This window comes from Ochotona curzoniae, unplaced genomic scaffold, assembly GCF_017591425.1.
Source record: "Ochotona curzoniae isolate NIBS_2020 unplaced genomic scaffold, NIBS_Ocur_1.0 scaffold_4701, whole genome shotgun sequence".
Taxonomy (NCBI): domain Eukaryota; kingdom Metazoa; phylum Chordata; class Mammalia; order Lagomorpha; family Ochotonidae; genus Ochotona; species Ochotona curzoniae.
The window spans coordinates 14254188-14273789 of NW_024467122.1; the positions used below are offsets into that span (position 1 = coordinate 14254188).

Here is a 19602-nt window from a genome sequence, read left to right on the forward strand (position 1 = left end):
TCAGGGGCAGGGCCCAGCACTGGCTTCTCCCAGCACCTCCAGCTGATCTGCAGTGGAGCCGCTAGGGCCTCAACCTGCCCCACCCCTCGCTACCCTTCTCCCTCCCCAAATTCTGAATCTCATCTGAGGTTGAACTAAAACTGAAGGCAGGCCACTATATATTTACTTACTAAAGTTCTTAAGTTTTTTTTTTTTTTTTTTTTTTTTAGGAAAGCCCAGCAAAAATAGGAAAGGTCATGAAATGGGGCTTTTGAATCTGATCTAAAGCTGCCTTTGGTAGTATTTTAACTAGGAAATTTTAAAGTAGATACATGTCTACATTGCAATGTTAAATGTTCTCAATTACTCCTGTCCATCTGTCAGGTAGATATTAACCAAACTTCAATAGTTACAAGACAAAAATTTAATGAAAATCGATCAGTGGGTTATGTATAATCCACAGGCTAAATATTACATGGGACTGTAGTACAAATTTTAAATACTTGAAGTAATTGTTACATATTGTCATCATCAGATTCATCTTCTTCCTTCAAAGATTCCTGTTTAAAAAAAAAAAAACATTTAAAATAAATATTGTTATATCCCATGTCCAAGGGAAAGTTAAGATACAGCTATATGAATTAACAAGCACTCAATACAATATCTCATGCTTTGCACCTGAAAGGAACACCACGTGAGATTCACAGGTAATGGGAAATTAAGGATACTCTTGCTCTAAGGACCAATAACTATCCCTTTTTAACCAAATAGTTTTCATTACAGATTGCTTTAGTCTGTGTCTTACCTTAGCATATTTCTCTGCTTCTTCCCTTATATCTTTTGGAACAATTTCATGTCTTCCTTTAGTTACTGTAAATTAAGCCATACATTTAAATAAACTTGAAACCTTATGGTTACCATGTCATTAAAAAAAAAAAAAACTTCACATATTTGAGATAAACAGAAACGACTTACATTCACCAACCCAGCTGAGCTCTAATTCGAAAGCTTTGTCCTTAACTTCGTCATGTACTATGTAAATTCTAGAAAAGGAAAAAGTAACATTGGAGGTAACTGCAGCTCACACACCCAGCCAGTAAAACACAGAACCCCATCCCTAGAGGAAGCTGCAACGCAGGTACATAGTCGCACATCTGAATTAGGAGTGTTGGAACAGCCACAGGTTGCGGATTTTCACTCAAAGTCTGGTTGTTTTAAAGATTGAAGGACGGATTGCAATGGGAAAAGGGCAGGCTGGCCACCAGATAGATGTCTGTGTCCCCAGCAGACGTGTGTACACACTTGAAGGACCCGTATTCACACACAGTGTTTCTAAACTTGTGGGGGACTTCAGACAGACAAGCTCCTGTAAGTGTGCTGGGCCCTTTTCTGGTTAAACTTTACTGCCTACACTCCTCTTTCATTCATTACATCCTGAAAATGAAATACTTATTTTCTTAAGCAGGATTAAGACTGTGAAGTTCTCCTCCTAAAAATTATGTAAACAGCCTCATAGAATTAATGTGTGTCCAAAAACAAAGTGAAATATTTCCATGAAGAGTTGAAAACTTTGAACTTACATTTTGGCAACTTCCTTAACAACATCACGGCAGGTCATTTCTTTCATCTACAGAAAATAAAAAGCATGTATTTCCTATTTGCATATCTTTTCACAACTTGTATCACTAATTCAAGCTCAAGATAATTCTCAGATGTAAAAACAAGGACAAAAAATATCCGAGAGAACACTACTGCTTAAGTGACCCATTTACATTTTAATATTTTAGAATTAACATGCTAGAATTCTTATGGTAAGTAACCCTTAAGCCCAAAATAATTCACACATAAGCAGGACCTGGAATTTGAAAGACTGAAGAAGAAATGAAGTTTCATAGCCAACAACACTTTTCATAGTACAACAAAATTTTCATACTGTAACAAAATGACAAATGCACCATGAATACCCACTAAATGCAAGAGAGAATGAAAGCATAGGGCCCAGTGAGGTAGCCTCACGGCTAAAGTCCTTGTCTTGCATATGCCAGGTTCCTATATGGGCACTGGTTCTGACCCTGGCAGCCCCACTTCCCATCCAGCTCCGTGCTTGTGGCCTGGGAAAGTAGTCTAGGACGGCCCAAAGCCTTGGGATCCTGCACCCGTGTGGGAGACCTGGAAAGAAGCTACTGGCTTGGATCAGCTCAGCTCTGGCCGATACAGTTAATCATCATCTTCTCTATCCTGTTTATCTGACTTAGCAATAAAAATAAATAAATCTCTCTTTAAAAAAAGTATAGGGGAGGAATTGTCCCATATAGAACTGTTCTATATAACAGTTTTGAACAATTTATGGTTTGACTCGAGGAAGGTACATGAAGCCAAAAGCTTGGCCCAGGCTGCAGTGACTACCTGGACATTAGGCAGAAAATCGGCATGTTGTCACTGTCACCAGACACTCACTACACATACAAGGGTCAGGACCGACACAATTTGAGCAGTGACACTTGTGTTGTCAGTGGGTACCTGGCACAGAATGGGGTTCATTAACTTTCCTGAAGCTCTAGTGATGTCTGCACAACCACATATCCAGAAGATAAAATGGCTGGAGATCTCGGGGCCAATGTGCTGTAGCAGGTTAAGCTGCTGGTGACACCCGCACGCACCATGAACACCAGTGCAAGCAACTGGGAAGAAGGCAAAGTTCATCCCAGTGTGTGCTCAGGCCTTGTGCCAGCTCCTGGGATCACCCATCTACTGCTGACTGAAGATTACATGTGGCAGGAGTTTAGTCCTCAAAGTGATTTCTGTAGAATTTTGGCAGATACCTATTTTCCTTCCTGACACAGTTTTATTCACAGAAAGATAAGACTGATTTTCATATTTCCAAATACAACCGTAGAAGTATGTTAACAGGAAATGTGTAAGAGTTTAAGTTTGTCTTAACTATAAAACACAAAAACGGACTTTTTAGAATGTGGCCTTAAATAATTAGAATGAGTATATAGTTGAGCAGGTCCTAGTATAACACCAATTTTAGATACATGCAACATTTTCTTCTTCCTGTAATTGACCAAAGCACTGAATCATTATCTGCCTTTTAGGGACCTTCCTGTAGGTAAACAGATTAATTGGGAAGCCAGTCAATATCAACTTGACCAATTTATGTTTAAAGGGAACAAAACTAGTTTACTCTAAAACCTGGCATACAAAAACGGAATTCGTGGCTCTTTGGGAAGAACAACTGGGCAGCTTCTTGCCGTGTGTGGCACAAGGCAAGGAGAAGCACTGGGAGCTCAGGCTGACCCCGAAGCACAGAGCTGCACCCTGACAGCTGCTTCCAGGACTTCAGCTCAAAGCTTCCAGACGATTCTCCAGCGGGGGCGCAGGAAGCCGTTAAATGGGCAACACGAGTTTTACGAGACTTCATCAAAGGTGGCATTTTTCTGTGTAGTGGGTCAACCAATCACAGAGGGATCCACAACTCTCAACCAGCTTTCCTATCACTGCTGAGCTCCAAAAATCTGTATACTCTCACGCCACACTCTAACCCTGGATAGGTTACTTCCTGGTGACACACTTCCCCACATGAGGATAATGAAGTAGCAAAGGTTCAAGCATTAAACGTTACCTGCAGTTTCTCTATTTCTGTCTTTGCAGCTTGCCTGGCTTTGCCAATGGCACAGCCCCAATAACCCTATTAAAATAAAAAAATCATTTTTAATAATTGACACATTGTATCAATAATGTCTACTGCTACTTAAAAGTTAATGAAAAGATGTTAAATGACTTTTGAAGCAAGTAAGGTGTAATACAGTCAAATATATCCTGCTGTATCCTAGAAGAGACCAACAAAATTCGTCCGCTCAAGCCACCCCAGGAAGACACGTCCCCAGGGTGCCCAGTGGGGCCCCTGTCACTGTGCTTAGGCCTAGAGTGGATGGCAGCCAATTACCTGGATTCCTGTCACCCACGTGGCTCCAGGCTTTGAACTGGCACAGCTCCACTACAGATTAACTCTTTTTACCCCCTCCTTCCCCATCTTTGCTTTTCAAATCTTTAAAAAAATAATAATACTAAATTGCCAATCTTAATTCTCAAAGGTTTTTTGATTTCTTTAAATTTTGTTTGAATTATACACACATTACATACATAATGATTACAGCGCACTTGCTGATGAAAGGGTGATAACTACTTCACGGACGGACATCCAGGTCCACATGTTTAACAGGCAGTAGGTCTCAGTGCCTGTGAGTCACCTCCCCTCACTGCTCTTTGAGCTAGCTTAAGTTTCATCACATACTCTGTGCTTGAGACATTTTGAAAAGTAAAAACAAACACAACGAAAACTGAAGATACACTTTCTCATACAAGTAATTCATGAGCATTAACTAAGTTCTCAGATGGCACAGTGTCACAGCAAGTAAAAATGCCACATTCAGTGCCAACATCCCATCTGGGTGCTGCTTCACTTGCTCCTGGTGGCCTGGAAGATAAGAGGAGGCAGCCCCAGTGCTTGGGCACCAATGCACCTGGGAGACCCAGAGCAGCTCCTAGACCCGCTTCGGACTAAAACGGCACTGGTTCTTGGGACATTTAGGGAGCAGACCAGTGAATGGAAGATCTCTGATCCTCCCTCTCTCTTAAATAAACAAAGTTCGTAGGGTCCATGTTGTGGCCTACAGGTCCCTGCACTAATGTGCCTGGGAGAGCAACAGCAGACGGGCCAGTGCGTGGGCCCCTGCTCCCAGTGACAGGCAGGGATGAAGCTCCTGGCCTTACATCTGACCCAGCCATGTCTACTGCTAGCCTTCTGGAGCAAACCAGCAGAGGCAAGAGTGCTGTCACCCCCTCGCTGAAAGGCTGGCTTCAAATATTTAAGACCATACATTTTGTGTTGACTTAAAGAAAAAAGGTTAACGATGCCAATATACAGTAATGTCACAACAAAATGTGTTTAAGAATTGTCATTTACACATTCACTATGTAGTTTCTAGAACACTGGAAAGCACACATTTCCTACTTATATTCATAAGATAACATTCCTTATAGATACCTCACGTAATTCAAATATGAAACTTTAACAAATGTTGCTTTAAATGGCAAGCTGGAAAAAAATCTGAAACAAGTGATACAATATTACTCACATATGAAACACCCGATGGGTCAATCATATACAGCTGTGCTCCATCAGTCGCACTGTACGACCCTAACATGAAACTGCATGAAAAATATACAAATTAAAATGGTGTAAGTGTAATCCAAATGTGGAGCTACCCATCATGATTATCGCCCTTCGTCTCCTGTGCTTAAACTCCAGCAGATGGAGCAGAGCTGGGTGGTACCTGGGCCTCCCTGCAGCCTCAATGCCACCTGAGACACCTCAGTTACTGAACTGCAGTTATTGAACTGCACACCTGCTTACACTGATACTAGTCTGGTATGAAACCTGAATACATGAATATGACCAGCGGGAAATGTGGTTACCTATCCCCGGGCCTCACACTTTGCTTTCTACCTCTCCCTCACAGCACTGTGGGATTTTAACAGTAGTAACATTTTTCTGTGCCCCCACACCTATGACATTACTCAATACAAGTTCAGTCATTGGTTATTTAATTCAAGAGTTTTCTGCACTGTGCTGATCAGCTTGAAGCTCTGCTGCTAAGTTAACAGGCTTCCCAAAGCAGTTTCATAGAGAAGTGGAAATCTTACAAGCAACATTAGAATCATGTAAGAAGTACCCACAAGTCTTAAATTCCTGTCAACAAAACAAAACTCAAGTTTTCATTACTACCCATCTGTGTAAGTATTTAAATATGGCTAATCGGGCCCAACAGTGTAGTGGTTAAGGTCCTCGCCTTGAACGCGCTGGGATCCCTACAGGCACCGGTTCTAATCCTGGCAGCTCCGCTTCCCATCCAGCTCCCTGCTTGTGGCCTGGGAAAGCAGTCAAGTACGGCCCAAAGCCTTGAGACCCTGCACCCGAGTGGGAGACCCGGAAAGAAGTTCCTGGTACCCGGCTTTAGATTGGTTCAGCTCTGGCTGTTGCGGTCACTTGGGGAATGAATCATCGGACGAAGATCTTCCTCTCTGTCTCACCTCCTCTCTCTATATCTGACTTCCCAATAAAATAAATAAATCTTTAGGGAAAAAAAAATATATGGCTAATCATAAACAACTTAAAGGCAGGACCTAGAGTTATGCATAGGATTTTAAAGGTTTTATTTTAATCAAATAATTTGCTTTCTAAATTGTAAACTAGGGCCCGGCGTGATGGCGCAAGTGGTTAAGGTCCTCGCCTTGCATGCCCGGGACCCCATATGGGCGCCGGTTCTATCCTGGCAGCCCCGCTTCCCATCCAGCTCCCTGCCTGTGGCCCAGGAAAGCAGTCGAGGACAGCCCACGGGCCTTGGGACCCTGCACCCGCGTGGGAGACCCAGAAGAGGCTCCTGGCTTCATGTCGGCATAGCATCGGCCGTTGCGCTCACTTGGGGAGTGAATCATCGGATGGAAGATCTTCCTTTCTGTCTCTCCTCTCAGTATATCCGCCTTTCCAATAAAAACATAATAAAAATAAATCCTTAAATTGTAAACTAAAAATGTTTTCATTTTGGTAAATCCTTCCCAACAAGTCTCTTGGAAGCCATATTTGAATATTTATATCTATTTTCTAGTCTTATTAGATTTGATTCCCTCTAGCATTTCCTTTTAAATACTAGAACCAGCACTTCACCTTCACAGTAAAAATATAAACTTGAAACAGTAGAAATCGCAAAATGTAACTCTATGTAGATTCACTGCTGACTGCTAAAAATACTATTTAGAATTAGGTTTCTGCCTGGCATGATGGTACAATAGCCCATTAGCCACCTTCATGGGTGCTAGTTCTAGTCCTGGCCGCCCCACTTCTGACCCAGCTCCCTGCCAATGGCCTGGGAAAGCAGCGAAACATGACCCAAGTCCTTGGGCCTCTATACCTATGTGGAGGGACAGGGTGAGAATAGGAATCTCCCAGCTCTGGCCTGCTCCACCCTGGCTGTGATGGCCATTTGCAGAACGACCAGCAGAATGGAAAGACCTCGCTGCCTCTAGGACTAACAGAATTATAGTCATATTAAGGTCACTGTAAGTCTTAGCATCCCTTCAGATAGTTCTATAGAAATCAGCATTTTGCATAGCTGCTTCAATTCCATACCTGCAGCCAAAAGGTCTGACAGCACTGTAGAGTGTGTAGGCGTGGACATACATGGCCACTCTGTCTGCAAGATGCTGATGAGGAAACACAGGATCTGATCAGCACGCTGCCTCCACCACCTCAGAGGGTCCCCAACGCGCGCTCTACTTACTTTCAGTGGAATGTTGTAGCCAAAGTTAGATCTAAAGTTGGATGCTTCTTCTCTTGCAATGTCTGCTAAGGAGCGTGCATCTGCCAACAAGCCCGCCACTGCCTGAAAGGAAAAGGCCAGTTTAACACCCAAGTACATCCCTGCACAAGTCAAGAAGTCTCCTGTTCCTAAAGGCTTGATAGTTAAAAATATGACCATTTGTAATGTCTATGACTTAAAGTTCCATATGTACAAGAAGTACTGTAAATTCTTCTCCCTGTTTACCACCTCATTATAAATCTAAGTCATAAGCCATTGTAAGTCTAAGCCACTGGTCTTGGTCAGGGTACATCTGTACTCAATAGTTCTATGAAAAGAAAGTTTAGAAGGTGCAATCAGAAAGACACAATCACACAAATTATGAGAAACAATATCAAAATTCGATAGCTTAAAACTGAAGTTCTTAGTGAAGACAGAGGTAGTCTAGGACATCCTAAGTTTGGAAGAAAAATTGTCAAATATTTTTAAAAGATTTTTTTTGGAAGAGTTTGGGGGGAGGCAACATTATATAAAGGAGAGAGAAAAAAGAGAAAGCTCTGCCATCCGCTGGTTCACCCCACAAAGTCACTGCAATGGCCAATGCTAAGCCCATGGAAACCATGAGCTGTGGGCCTTCCTCTACTTTTTCCCAGGCTATAAGCAGGGAGCTAGATGGGAGGAGGAGCAGCTGGGATATGAACCAGCATCCACATGGGAACAACAAATGAAATAATCAGCCACTTGGCTGCAAAATTTTGAAACTCTCAAAATTTGTAATTTTTTTTCCATTGCTATCTTGTAATGATGATAGCTAACACATACTGAAAACTCATTAGATGCTGTGAGTTCTGTTCTCAACTTTCCAACAACAGGATGGGGACCAGTGCTGCTGTCGTCACCCTTGAAAGGCAGGCAACGAAACAGAAAACCAGTGTTTAAAATAACATTCCAGGTCAAAGGCCCAGGGACTGAATCTCCGGCTTGCCTATGATGGGAACCCATACGAATGCCAGTTCATGTCCAAGCTGCTGCACTTCCCATCCAGCTCCCTGCTTATGGCCTGGTTCCTGGCTTTGGACTGGCTCAGGTGTGGCCATTGCAGCCATCTGGGGATTGAATCAGCGGACAGAAGATATTTCTGTCTCTCCTCTCTCTCGATTTACCTTTTCAATAAAAAATGAATCTAAAATAAAACAACAAAGAGCAGCAGAGGTTAACGCCTCCCGGAGGATGCCTATGGACCATTTGCATTCCGTCAGGAGTGCCACTCCAGGCCCAGATGGGCTCCCTGCTGTGCGGCAGCAGAGGGACCTCCAGTCCAGGGTCCCAGGCAGCCACAGGTGACTCACATAGGACTGAAGGTTGGCTCTGCTCCGGCTGTCACAGACACATGCAGAGTGCACCACAGGATGAAGCATTCTTGCTGTCTTTCAGGTAACAATTTAAGAGAACTTTCCCAAGGCTACCCCAGGAGGTTAAGTTTCATGAATTAATGAACCTGTTGCTGCTCTGCAGAAAGCTTTGTATGAAGTCTGATTCTCAAATCATCTCATGATAACTGAGGAGGAAGGACATTAATTTTCCCCAACCCTCTTCTATCGAATCATCTGCCAATTTCCAGGCTTTCATGTCAGCCATCGGCTTCCTGGCTTTAAATAACAAAAAGGGCAACTGTGGAGAATCTGAAAAAATGAAAATTTTCATTACGAAGGTGCTTATGATATTAGCATACATGTTTGGCCTGAATCATACCTAAGCTTTTTCTGTTAAAAAAGAAAAACACAGGGCCCAGTATGATGACCTAGAGGCTAAAATTCTTGCCTTGAATGTGACAGGATCCCAAATGGTCGCTGGTTCTAATCCCGGCAGCTCCACTTCCCATCCAGCTCCCTGCTTATGGCCTGGGAAAGCAGTCGAGCATCACCCAAAGCCTGGGGACCTTGCACCCCGTGGGAGACCCGGAAAAGCTCCTGGCTCCTGGCCTCGGATCGGCGCAGCACCTGCTGTTGCAGTCACTTGGGGTGTGAATCATCAGATGGAAGATCTTCCTCTGTCTCTTCTCTACATATTTTTGACTTTGCAATAAAAATAAATAAATCTTAAAAAAAAAAAAAAGAAACGAAACGAAAAATACAAGATCCACCCCCTTCCAAGTAAGTTACAACCTGGCAATTGACAAAATAAATTTGTCAGAAATACTGTTCAAAAAATATCTTTATGAAAAACTTTAGTTTCACCAGTGCAATGGATCAATGTTTAAAATCATTAACATCATCTTGTAAGAAGAGCCAGGATTCTGCATGGCCACTGGTTCATGTCCTAGCTGCTCTACTTCCTATCCAGCTGTTCACTGGGGACTCATCCTCTTTCAGGCTGGTGGCAGTGGTGGTTCTTACTGAACAAGACTAACACCTATGCAGGATGCCCTCACCACACGCCAGCAGAGGACGTGTGGCGGGGTTATAACTGTGCAAATCACTTCCTTTACACAACGGGAAAAAACCCGGCTCTCCAGGAAGCCACTGCAAAGGGCTGCTTTGATTTTCCCTTCATTTGACCCCCTTTCCAGGGGCCTCACCTAGCTGGCAGGGTGGCCTCAGAGGCCATCTTCAGCGTGTTGCTGAGCCCACAGCATACAGATGCCCAATGCTGCTTTGCCTCCGCTGTGTTTTCACTCTGTGTCTACTGTGACAGAACTCTGTCCCTCCTGCTGTTCTTAAGGCTACCTGATTTTTTTTGCACATAACCAACAGATCATGAAACTGGTACTTTTTTCTCAGAAAGCGAACAATTTAAACTCATGTCTGTATTTCAATGACTTCTCTGTTCCTTAATGTGTTACTATAACCACAGAATATATCCAGAAATTACTTCAAAAGGAAGTGGAAACAGCAAGAAAAAACATTTTTAAATGCGACCTTACCATTCCAACATGCCGATCAACATTGAAAAGGCGTTTGTTAGAACCTTCTTCATAAAGTTTAGAAAGGACTAATTTTTCTACTCCAAAGACAACACCGTCTTTGCATCTGATCCCAATAGCTGTACTGAAAAAAGGAAAGGAAAACCAATTTTTTTAAACTGAAAAAATGAAAAGACAAGGACAGGTAACATTTAAGATATGTAAAGCATCTTCCAGGTCTCCCGTGAGGGTGCAGGGTCCCAAGGCTTTGGGTCATCCTCTGCTGCTTTCCCAGGCCACAGGCAGGGAGCTGGATGGAAGTGGAGCTGCTGGGACACGAACCAGTGCCCAGATGGAATCCTGGTGCTTGAAGCTGGGGGATTTGCCAGTTGGACAAAAACACCAGCTCCAATAAGACACAGACCCAGCAAAAAAAATTATTACTATACTTGAAAGATTTAACAGATAAAGGGACAGAAGCCAGAGGATCTTATCTTTGTTGGCTCACCCCCCACACAGTCCCCAGGGCTAGGGGAGGCCGAAGCCAGGAACAACACCCAGGATCTGCCACGGGGAAGGGCTTTTCCAGGCCACTAGGAGAAAGTAGGATCAGAGCAGCTGGGACACGAACCAGTGCCCACATGGGACAGGAGTGTCACATGCTGTCCGGTTACCACGTTGGTCCCTCAGCCCTGTCTCCTGTGACATGCTCCGTAAGTCCTACCCAGGCTCATTGTTTCACTTATCTGCAAAGTGACCATAGCCTAAAAAATAAGGGGATTGTATCAAATCTGACCGAACCATGACATTTGCTCCCTGGCAAAGGAACCGATGCAAACGAATTCTGCAAGAATTTCAAATCCTTTCCCCACACATATTTTTCCGTTTCACATCTAAACTCCTCTGCACAGCTCTGTAGATAAAACAACTACAGCTGGCAAGCTAACTGCATTTACTCAATTCCCTGCAAATCTTGTGATTAGTGACATGCTTCCAAATACCATCCCCATTTCTGCCTGTCTCTGAAGTTATCCTCGGCACTGGAATACATTCTCTAATCACAACTATGTATTTTTAAAAATTTCCACAGCCCTTTGGAAACTTGAAATTAACCTCTAAAGCTTCAGGAATACTTTCTTAAGCATTCCAACTCTGCACTTAACTCACTGTATAGACTATTAAAACACAATGCTTGGGCCTGGCACAGTAGCCTGGTGGTTGAAGTCTTTGCCTTGCTCATGCCAGGATCCCACATGGGTGCAGGTTCATGTCCCAGCAGCTCCACTTCCCATCCAGCTCCCTGCTTGTGGCCTGGAAAAGCAGTCAAGAACGGCCCAAAGTCTTAGGATCCTGCACCCATGTGGGAAATACAGAGGCTTTGGGCTCCTGGCTTCCAATTGCCGCAGCGTCAGCCATTGTGGCCACTTGGAGAGTGAATCAACGGACAGAAGATCTTCCTCTCTGTCTCTCCTCTTCTCTATATATCTGACTTACCAATAAAAAGAAAACAAATCTTTAAAAATATCTCTTTATTCTAAAATAAAAAGTTCTTACAGTGTAGTCTGTGGATCTTCTGGGAAACCCTGAGAATTTCTGAGACGATCCTATCAGGAAAGAACTCTTAAGAAAGAATACAAAGACAGGACCGGGGGTGTGGCCTGGTGGCTACAGTCCTCACCTTGAACATGCTGAGATCCCATATGGACGCTGGTTCTAATCCCAGCTGCTCCACTTCCCATCCAGCTCCCTGCTAGTGACCTGGGAAAGCAGTCAAGCACCACTCAAAGCCTTGGGACCCTGCACCCTCATGGGAGACCCGGAAAAGTTCCTGGGTCCCAGCTTCGGATCATTGTAGCCACTTGGGGAGTGAATCATCGGATGGAAGATCTTCCTCTGTGTCTTTCCTCCTCTCTGTATATCTGACTTTGTAATAAAAGTAAATAAATCTTTAAAAAAAGAAAAAAAGACCGGCGTCGCAGGCCAAGCTGTAGCCTACAGCTTGGGCATTCTATATGGGGGCCAATTCATGCTCTAGCTACTCCACTTCCAGTTCCACTGCCAACGGGTCTTGGAAGCAGCAGATGGTCCAAGTGCTCAAGCCACTGACACCCACGTGGGAAACCTGGAAAGATGCTGGCTTCAGCCTCGCCCGGCCCCGGAGAGCGAACCAGTGCTTAAATGAGCCCTCTCTTTAATTCTGCCTTTTAAATAAACTAAATACATTTTATAAATACAAAATGTATATCAAATAAAGGAAAATATATCATTAAAATCTGAAACAGGAAAATGTAGTTTTACACAATACATTGGAAAACAATTGTGAAACTGACTAGAAATGAGAGTGTTTCTAATGGAAACAGTTCAACCAAGAAACTGTCCTGGAGATGACTAATGTTTGAGGTTATGTTAGGCTGCAGCAGTTTATGCCAAAGTAACACCGTCCACTACCAAAAATTAAATAGACATTTAATACGTGATTAAAACATACCCAGTTCAAGTAAAACACTCTTTCTTACCTGCTGTTTTCCACAGCCTTCATAGCATATTCTACTTGAAAGACTCGTCCATCAGGAGAGAACGTGGAGGCGGACAGGTCATACTAAGGGGCAAAAGGCAGTTTTAGAATCATCTATATTTGGCAGCAGCAACAACTGTACCATTTTTTGCTCGGAATGGCTCAGCACTCCCCGTGTGACGTCCCGAAGACTGCTCTGAAGAGGCGGAAGCACCCCCAGGAGCCGAGGCGAAAGGGAAGCTGGCTGTACATCTTAGCTTTTGGCACCAGAGGAAATAACGGGCACGTGTCCTAGGTGTAGTCAGAACCTCTTTAATGAAAAAACCCCACTTAAAAAGGGGGGGATGGGGAGGCCAGCACGCCAGCTCAACAGGTTAATCCTCCATGCAAAGTGCTGGGACATATGAGCACAGTTTGTGTCCTGGCTGCTCCACTTCCCAAGCAGCTCCCTGCTTATAGCCTGAGAAAGCAGCAAAGAATGAACCCTAAGCCTTGGAACCTGTAGCCACATCCAATTCCCAGAAGAAGCTCCTGGCTTCGAATTGGCTCAGTTGTGTCCATAATGGTCATTTGGGGAGTGAACCAGCTGATGGAAGCTCTTTCTTTCTGTCTCTCCCTCTCTCTGTAAATCTGCCCTTTTCAATAAAAGGAAAAAAAAAACTTAATAAAAAAAAAGGAAAAATGCAATTTTACTGCCTATTGCAAACTTTACCAACTTTTAAGACATTTTCCTGGACCCGGCACGAAAGCCTAGCAGCTAAAGTCCTCACCTCGTACAAGGTGGATTCCATAAGGGTGCCAGTTCTAATCTTGGCGGCCCTGCTTCCCATCCAGCTCCCTGCTTGTGACCTGCGAAAGCAATCAAGGATAGCCCCGGGACTCTGCACCCACATGGGAGACCCAGAAGAGGCTCCAGGCTCCTGATTGGCTCAACTCCAGCCATTGTCGTGGCATCCTGGGGAGTTAATCAGTAGACAGAAGAGCTTCCTGTGTATCTGACTTTGTAAGAAAAATAAAAAAATTTTTTAAGACTTATTTATTTTTATTGCAAAGTCAGATATACAGATAGGGGGAGAGACAGAGAGGAAGATCTTCTATTCCATGATTTACTCCCCAAGTGGCGGCAACGGCCAGAGCTGAGATGAGCTGATCTCATCCTAGGCCAGGAGCCAGGAGCTTTTCTGGGTCTCCCACGTGGTTGCAGGGTCCCAAGGCTTTGGACCGTCCTTGACAGCTTTCCCAGGCCTTTAAACAGATCTTTAGAAAAGACGAAGGAGAAGGAAGAAGGGGCGGAAGATGTGCTTAAAACATTGCTTAAAGTCAAGAAAGGAAAACTAGTCAGAGCCCCAGGGAAAGCCGTCAGGTGGATGATGGCCGACACCGTCCCAGGGCAGTGCCCGCAGGGGCACCCCGCTGAGGGACCAGGAACACTCTGTCTCCCCTTCTCTCCATAAACCTCATCTGCTTTTCTAATATGAATAAACAAATCGTGGGGGGAAAAAGGATTCTTCCCTAGCAAACGGATGAACCTATTTCTAGCAAACTGTGGTAGGTGAATTGTCACTGCTGAGTCATCTAATCTCCTCCCCTTGCAAAATGGTGCTTTCCTTGGGCACTGCCCTAACAAAGTTTTCATAAAATAATCATTTCACCCTTTATCCAACCAAACTTCAACATCAATGTGATGTCTTTTGTTGCTGCAGAATTCCTGCCGACAGCTCCTTCCCAAATGACTTCCCCTCCGCACAGTTTTACCCTAGATCCTATGTGGTAAGTCACTGCAGGTTTCTTCTGAGGTGGAAATGCTCTGCTAACAGGCATCTCCACAGGGCTTTCGGGGACACCCATGTCATGTGAGAACACAGCGGGCATCCCTTCGCGGAGGCCTCCGTCTTCTGGTCCAACTAGACTCAAGTTCAGGGGCTGGAGACACAGTTAGTCAAACCAGACAAAGCACAAGGCACTAAGACTGAAAAGAAAATAAATACAGTGGCGAGAGAGGAGCAGCTGCTGGAGGCTGTGGGTCGGTCCCATTTACAGGTATGGAATGTGGAGGTAGAGCCTTCCTGGCACAAAGACCCCCAGGGCCTAAGCCTGGCACAACCAAGGCACAGCATCCAGGTCGCTGTGTTTGCGGCTGTAAGTGGTGGAGGACAGCATGTCAGGGAAGGACCGAGTGCAGGGCCAGGCCTTGCTGGGTTCTCCACGCTGCGGCAGCAAGCTTGCCTTATACCATGGGCGAGGAGGGGCTGCAGCGGATGGGCCGCAAGACTGAATCTTTTCAAAGCACCGCTGTGGCTTCATGTGCAAAATGAAATGTACAGCCTTCCCAGCTCAGACGAAGGAAGAGACGGAAGGTAACACCTGCTGAAGGCACAGCTCCCCAAAAGAAAAGCACCAAAAAAAACCCCTTGCTCTTAGACTGGCTTAGAGAAGAAAGTAAAAAAGACGAATGGCAACTTTATTTTCATTTGAGCACCTAGAATCGAACCAGTGGCTGCAAAGGTGCTAAGAGACGCAAAATGACTAGAGGAGGTTTAAAGTTGTGACTTGGGCATGCAACGTGAAATGACTTAGACAAGTGGACCAAAGTGTGAAGGCAGCACCCTCCATCTGTCTTCAGGAGAACAGATACTATCACCTACACCACTCTTGGTTACATTATCAAGCAGTTAAAGGGCTTATAAAATAAAGCACTACGAATTGACAGCGGTTTTAATGTAGTTGAAAACTCAGCTTGGTACCGGACATATTACTGAAGATTTTCTAGTATGACAGCGCGTTAGTTCAGAGGCGCCACCTGAACCGGTTCTGTCCGGCTCCAAAGTCCCCAAGAGTCTATTAAAGTCTCCAAGTGGGTGATCATTTGAATGATCGAGGTGCTGTTTAGTCGGAAATAAGCAGAGACACAGCAAAAGCAAAGGATTCGTCCCGACTCAGCTTTCCTATGCTTTGCATTAGCTGCGTCCCGCCAGGGTCGCCGGGGCGGTGACGGGGGGCAGAGGGCGTGGGTCGCAGCACCCCTGGAACTGCAGGGCGCACCCCGGAGCGCCGCGCCGACCCCAACCCCCACCCCGGGAGCTTCCACTTTCGCTTTTCCCAAGGCGGCTGCCGAACGTGACTCAGCGCAGCCCGGCCTCCCCGCCGCGCCCGCCGGGCCGGAGAGCTGCGGGAGCCGCGGGGACGCAGGACGCGGGCCCGGGACGCGGCGGCCGCTCCGGGCTGCGGGCGGGCCCCCGGGGCCGACCCCCGCCTCGGCCCCGTCTCCGCCCGCCGCTTCCCGCCGAACCCCGCGCGAGCCCGGACAGACCCAGCGAGAGAGCACGGCCGACTCACCCCGGTGCCGATCGAACTCATGGTGCTCCAGCCACGGGGAAGCCGAGCGCTACCGGGCCTGACGCGTCCCCGACACCGCGGCGCCCCGCACACCAGTAACGGGCCCTCCCATTGGCCGCGTCTCAACCAATAGCCTTTTCCCTTGCGGCCCGCGCCTGCCCGAGGAACCCAAAGCATGATGGGAAACGGACGGCTGCGCGCATGTGCACAAGACCCGTCCCTTGGGGTTGGTCCACACCCGAGGCTGATATCCCTGGGAGAGCTCTAGTTGCTGGAGAAGCTTCCCGTTTCTTTGACTAGGACTTGTTACAGGCCTTTTGTGTTTGATAGCGTTCACTCTTGGCCAGAGGAAGCCGTGAGGGGGAGGTGTCCTGGGGTTTGGTGTCCTCAGCCAGACCCGGTCTCATGATGGCGTCTCCTTGGTCCTCCCCTCCCCAGACTCAGGAAGCTGCACTTGGACGACGGAAGCCTTAGTGCCCTTCCCGTGTGCTGTGGAGCAACCTGAAGGAAAAGCCTCATTAAAGAGAGTGTTGGCGCTGTGGATGAGACCGGGAACCAGGTGCCCCATCCCTCGTGGGAGGGCTAAGAAGGCTGGGCAAGTTCTGAGAGCGGCAGGTGCAGGGCGAAGCTCCTTGCAGACCTGCCAGGCCCGTGTCACCTGAGGTCTAGACTGCTGAAGGAACAATCCAAGGAACCATCAGCCATCAGCGGCTGAGGCGGGTCCAGGTCTCGCGATTTGGACTTTATCCCTGTTGTCCTAAAAGGCCGTCAGCATGCTTCCTCCTCCCAAATCCACAAGTACACAGTCCTCCCCCACATCGAGAACGTTAGTTTACACAATTATAAAGTCATCTCAACCTTACTGCTACTTTAAAATATCCCTGGCAATGCCCGCCATAGCCTGAAACGGTTGAAGATAACACATTGCACTCAATTATGCTCCTGGGCTCCTTCAATCTGGATAAAATGGTTGCCTACGTTCGTCTGGCTTTCAACACGTTTTTGTGGACACTACAAGCTATTTAGTTTCTAGAGCATGGTTTAGTTGAGGTTTGTCTGGTTTTAGCTATGATTAGCTTGATGGCTTGCATTTTTGGCAACAGAAGTGACCTGTCCTGTGAGGACGTTATTTTAGGCACATGTGTTTCATTCCTGGCGGTGTTAACTTTGGTCACTTGGTTAAGGTCTTTCCGCTCTAAACATCTTATTGTTCCCGTTATAGTTAATATCCATATCATGAAGAAACGCTTCTCCTCAGCATTTCATCCACTAATTCGTCTGAAATATTAACAACACTTGGCACATGAGTTTTCTAGGATTTTTTTTTTCTAAGCAGGAGAATTATGTAACGTTTTAATGTATCAAGTGATCTCTCTTGTTTCGGTGTGAAATGTGACAATGACAAAGAAACAGGCATGGGTTGGCCTGCGCTGAAGGCCCAGAAGGAAGTTGGTGGACAGACTCCAGTTCTCTAAGGCTTGCTGCAGAACTGGAAATGAAACGCTGTGGACCAAGAAAGTGCTGGGACACCCAACTGCTGTGTGTAGTCGGAGCAGGGTTGGCCTGGGAGGTAAGCCGGGAGCACAGCAACTTCATAGTCAGTCAAGTTGGTGCTGAACAGCCCCCCTTCATTGTGAGACCTTCACGGGCTGCTGGGTCAGGTGTGGCCTGATCCCTTACCACATGTTTCATCCCGGGCTACTCCAAGTGACCATTGACAATAGCATATGTTAAATAGATATGTGATTTACATAGATTCTTCTAGGGTGAAAAGCTTTTGACACTATCAGAGCCTGACTTTCTGCTTTTTGGAATGCCTGATATACTCAGCAAATGTGTTGGAGATCGCTTCTCAAGTCACTTTCCGGCTATGTCATGTTATGATCATTTAAAAAGCTAGTTTGTAATTGTAAGGCAAACTGTTAGCTGCTGTTAATAGAACTGTAAGCTTAAAAATGTAGAAATTCTACCTATAAGTATATTTTGAGCAATCTAAATTCATGGAACATGATTATTTTCAACTCAATCTCAGGAAATGTGGTGTTGAGTATGTTCTGCTTCTAAATACGTGGAGAGTGGCATTCTCTGGGAAGTCTTTGTTATCGTCAGATTTACAGCAGGGCTGTCCTGGCAGTTCTGACCTGTAGCAATAAACAGCATCCCTTAGCCCCCTATTACAAACATTAATAGGATTATTTCTCTGGGTTCCCCCGTTTTCCAGAATATATCCAGTGTCCACTCTCAGCTTGCCATAATTTGAACAAAAATCAGTTCTCTTCTCTTCTTTTTCGAATCTACTTTCTTGTCCACTAGATTTCCCCCACCCCGTGTCACCTGAGCCCCACTCTCCCCATTGTCAGCGGAAGCCCCAAGAACCCTTATTGAAACGGTGGGGCTGGGAGCTGCCTTGCTGGGCCCTTCTGGAGCCGCCGCCTCGGGAGGGATCAGACCCCAGAAGTGTAGGAAACGGGGTGACGCTGCACAGTTCCGCGGCCGCTAAGCCTGTTTATGTAAAAAAGGAAACATCTTGGGCCGGAGATGTTTTCAGACTCTTCATTAAACAATCCAAAAGCGGTTCAGTGACTGTTAAACACCCGCATAGGCTTTCAGTGGTCTGCGGACAATACAACAAAAGTTCTTACTAGAGTTTTAAAACGTCGACAATTCTGAGATAGAATTCAATCAAATGGTAAAAATCAACTTTAAAAAGAACCCGGTGTCGGGAAAGAAATAAACAAATATAGTTACATAATCATCAAATAAGGAAAAAAAGCCGCCTTGCCACAGGCGCCCGGCTAGCTCAGTCGGTAGAGCATGGGACTCTTAATCCCAGGGTCGTGGGTTCGAGCCCCACGTTGGGCGCTTTGTGTTTTCTTCCGTGTAATTTCAGAAATTTTTTTTTTTCTTGCCTGTTACTCATGAAACCAACAAATTCAAACACTTTCTGTATTAAGCAGATCTTTTGGAATTAAGCGCCCTCGCCGACCTCCCGAGAACCCGAGAGGACTCAGGAGCAGGTGCAGCCTCGCGCTCCCGCCGGTCTCTTGTACTGGCGGCCCTTGTAGTGGAGGGGGTCCCCTGCTCTTCTCCCGATTGCTCCCCTTCATCACACAGACACGAAAGCCGAAGCTCCGACACACCAGACGAGGCCGCGCAGGCTGCCGTTCTATGTCTCGGGTCCCTTCGGGTGAAGTCAGCCGGGTGGTCCTCTCCGGGCTCTGGGTTGACGCCCCCCAGCCGCTTTCTGCAGCGGGGCAGCGGCGGGGAGAACCTGCTGCGGGGCTGCGCCCTGGCGCGGTCCAGGGGAGGGTCCGGGGCGGTGCCGTGGTGCTACAGCCCGTGGGCGCGGTGGAGAGGGCAGGGGCCGGCGGCAGCAGGGCGGCAGCAGGGCGGCTGGGGCGCTGGGTGGAGCTGGCCTGACGTGTAAGACGAGGACAGTCAGCTCCTGAACGCGTCCGACTGGCCCCTAACAAGCCCAGGGCTCTAGTCTCGCCGAGCCAAGCCACCTG

At 46.3% G+C, this 19602-nt stretch overlaps 1 protein-coding gene and 1 non-coding gene across 3 annotated transcripts; one reads left to right on the forward strand and one right to left on the reverse strand.

The window, feature by feature from the left end:
- Positions 1 to 388: 388 nt before the first annotated feature.
- PSMA3 (proteasome 20S subunit alpha 3) lies at positions 389 to 16208 on the reverse strand. Of its 2 annotated transcripts, none has more exons than XM_040969805.1 (11): positions 16094 to 16208; positions 12759 to 12841; positions 10264 to 10387; positions 7323 to 7424; positions 7172 to 7245; positions 5121 to 5172; positions 3605 to 3670; positions 1560 to 1606; positions 955 to 1022; positions 785 to 849; positions 389 to 539 (listed from the first exon to the last, which is right to left on the reverse strand). In XM_040969805.1, exons 1-11 carry the CDS (start codon positions 16112 to 16114, stop codon positions 495 to 497), a joined length of 747 nt encoding a protein of 248 aa, XP_040825739.1. In that variant the 5' UTR covers positions 16115 to 16208; the 3' UTR covers positions 389 to 494. The 2 variants fall into 2 exon arrangements, with proteins under 2 accessions (XP_040825739.1, XP_040825738.1); XM_040969804.1 differs by having other exon boundaries at positions 5121 to 5193.
- Positions 16209 to 18882: 2674 nt separating this feature from the next.
- On the forward strand, positions 18883 to 18955 carry TRNAK-CUU. The gene has a single exon. It is a non-coding gene; the product is annotated as a tRNA-Lys (tRNA).
- The last annotated feature ends 647 nt before the right edge of the window (positions 18956 to 19602 follow it).

Excerpts from the sequence above, each read along its gene's own strand:
- PSMA3 (XM_040969804.1), bottom strand. The coding sequence starts at position 16,114 with ATGAGTTCGATCGGCACCGGG. Across the intron at positions 3,671-5,120 it reads ACCCATCGGGTGTTTCATAT|GGTTATTGGGGCTGTGCCAT; the intron begins GTGAGTAATATT and ends TTATTTTAATAG. Across the intron at positions 540-784 it reads AAGCAGAGAAATATGCTAAG|GAATCTTTGAAGGAAGAAGA; the intron begins GTAAGACACAGA and ends TTTTTTAAACAG.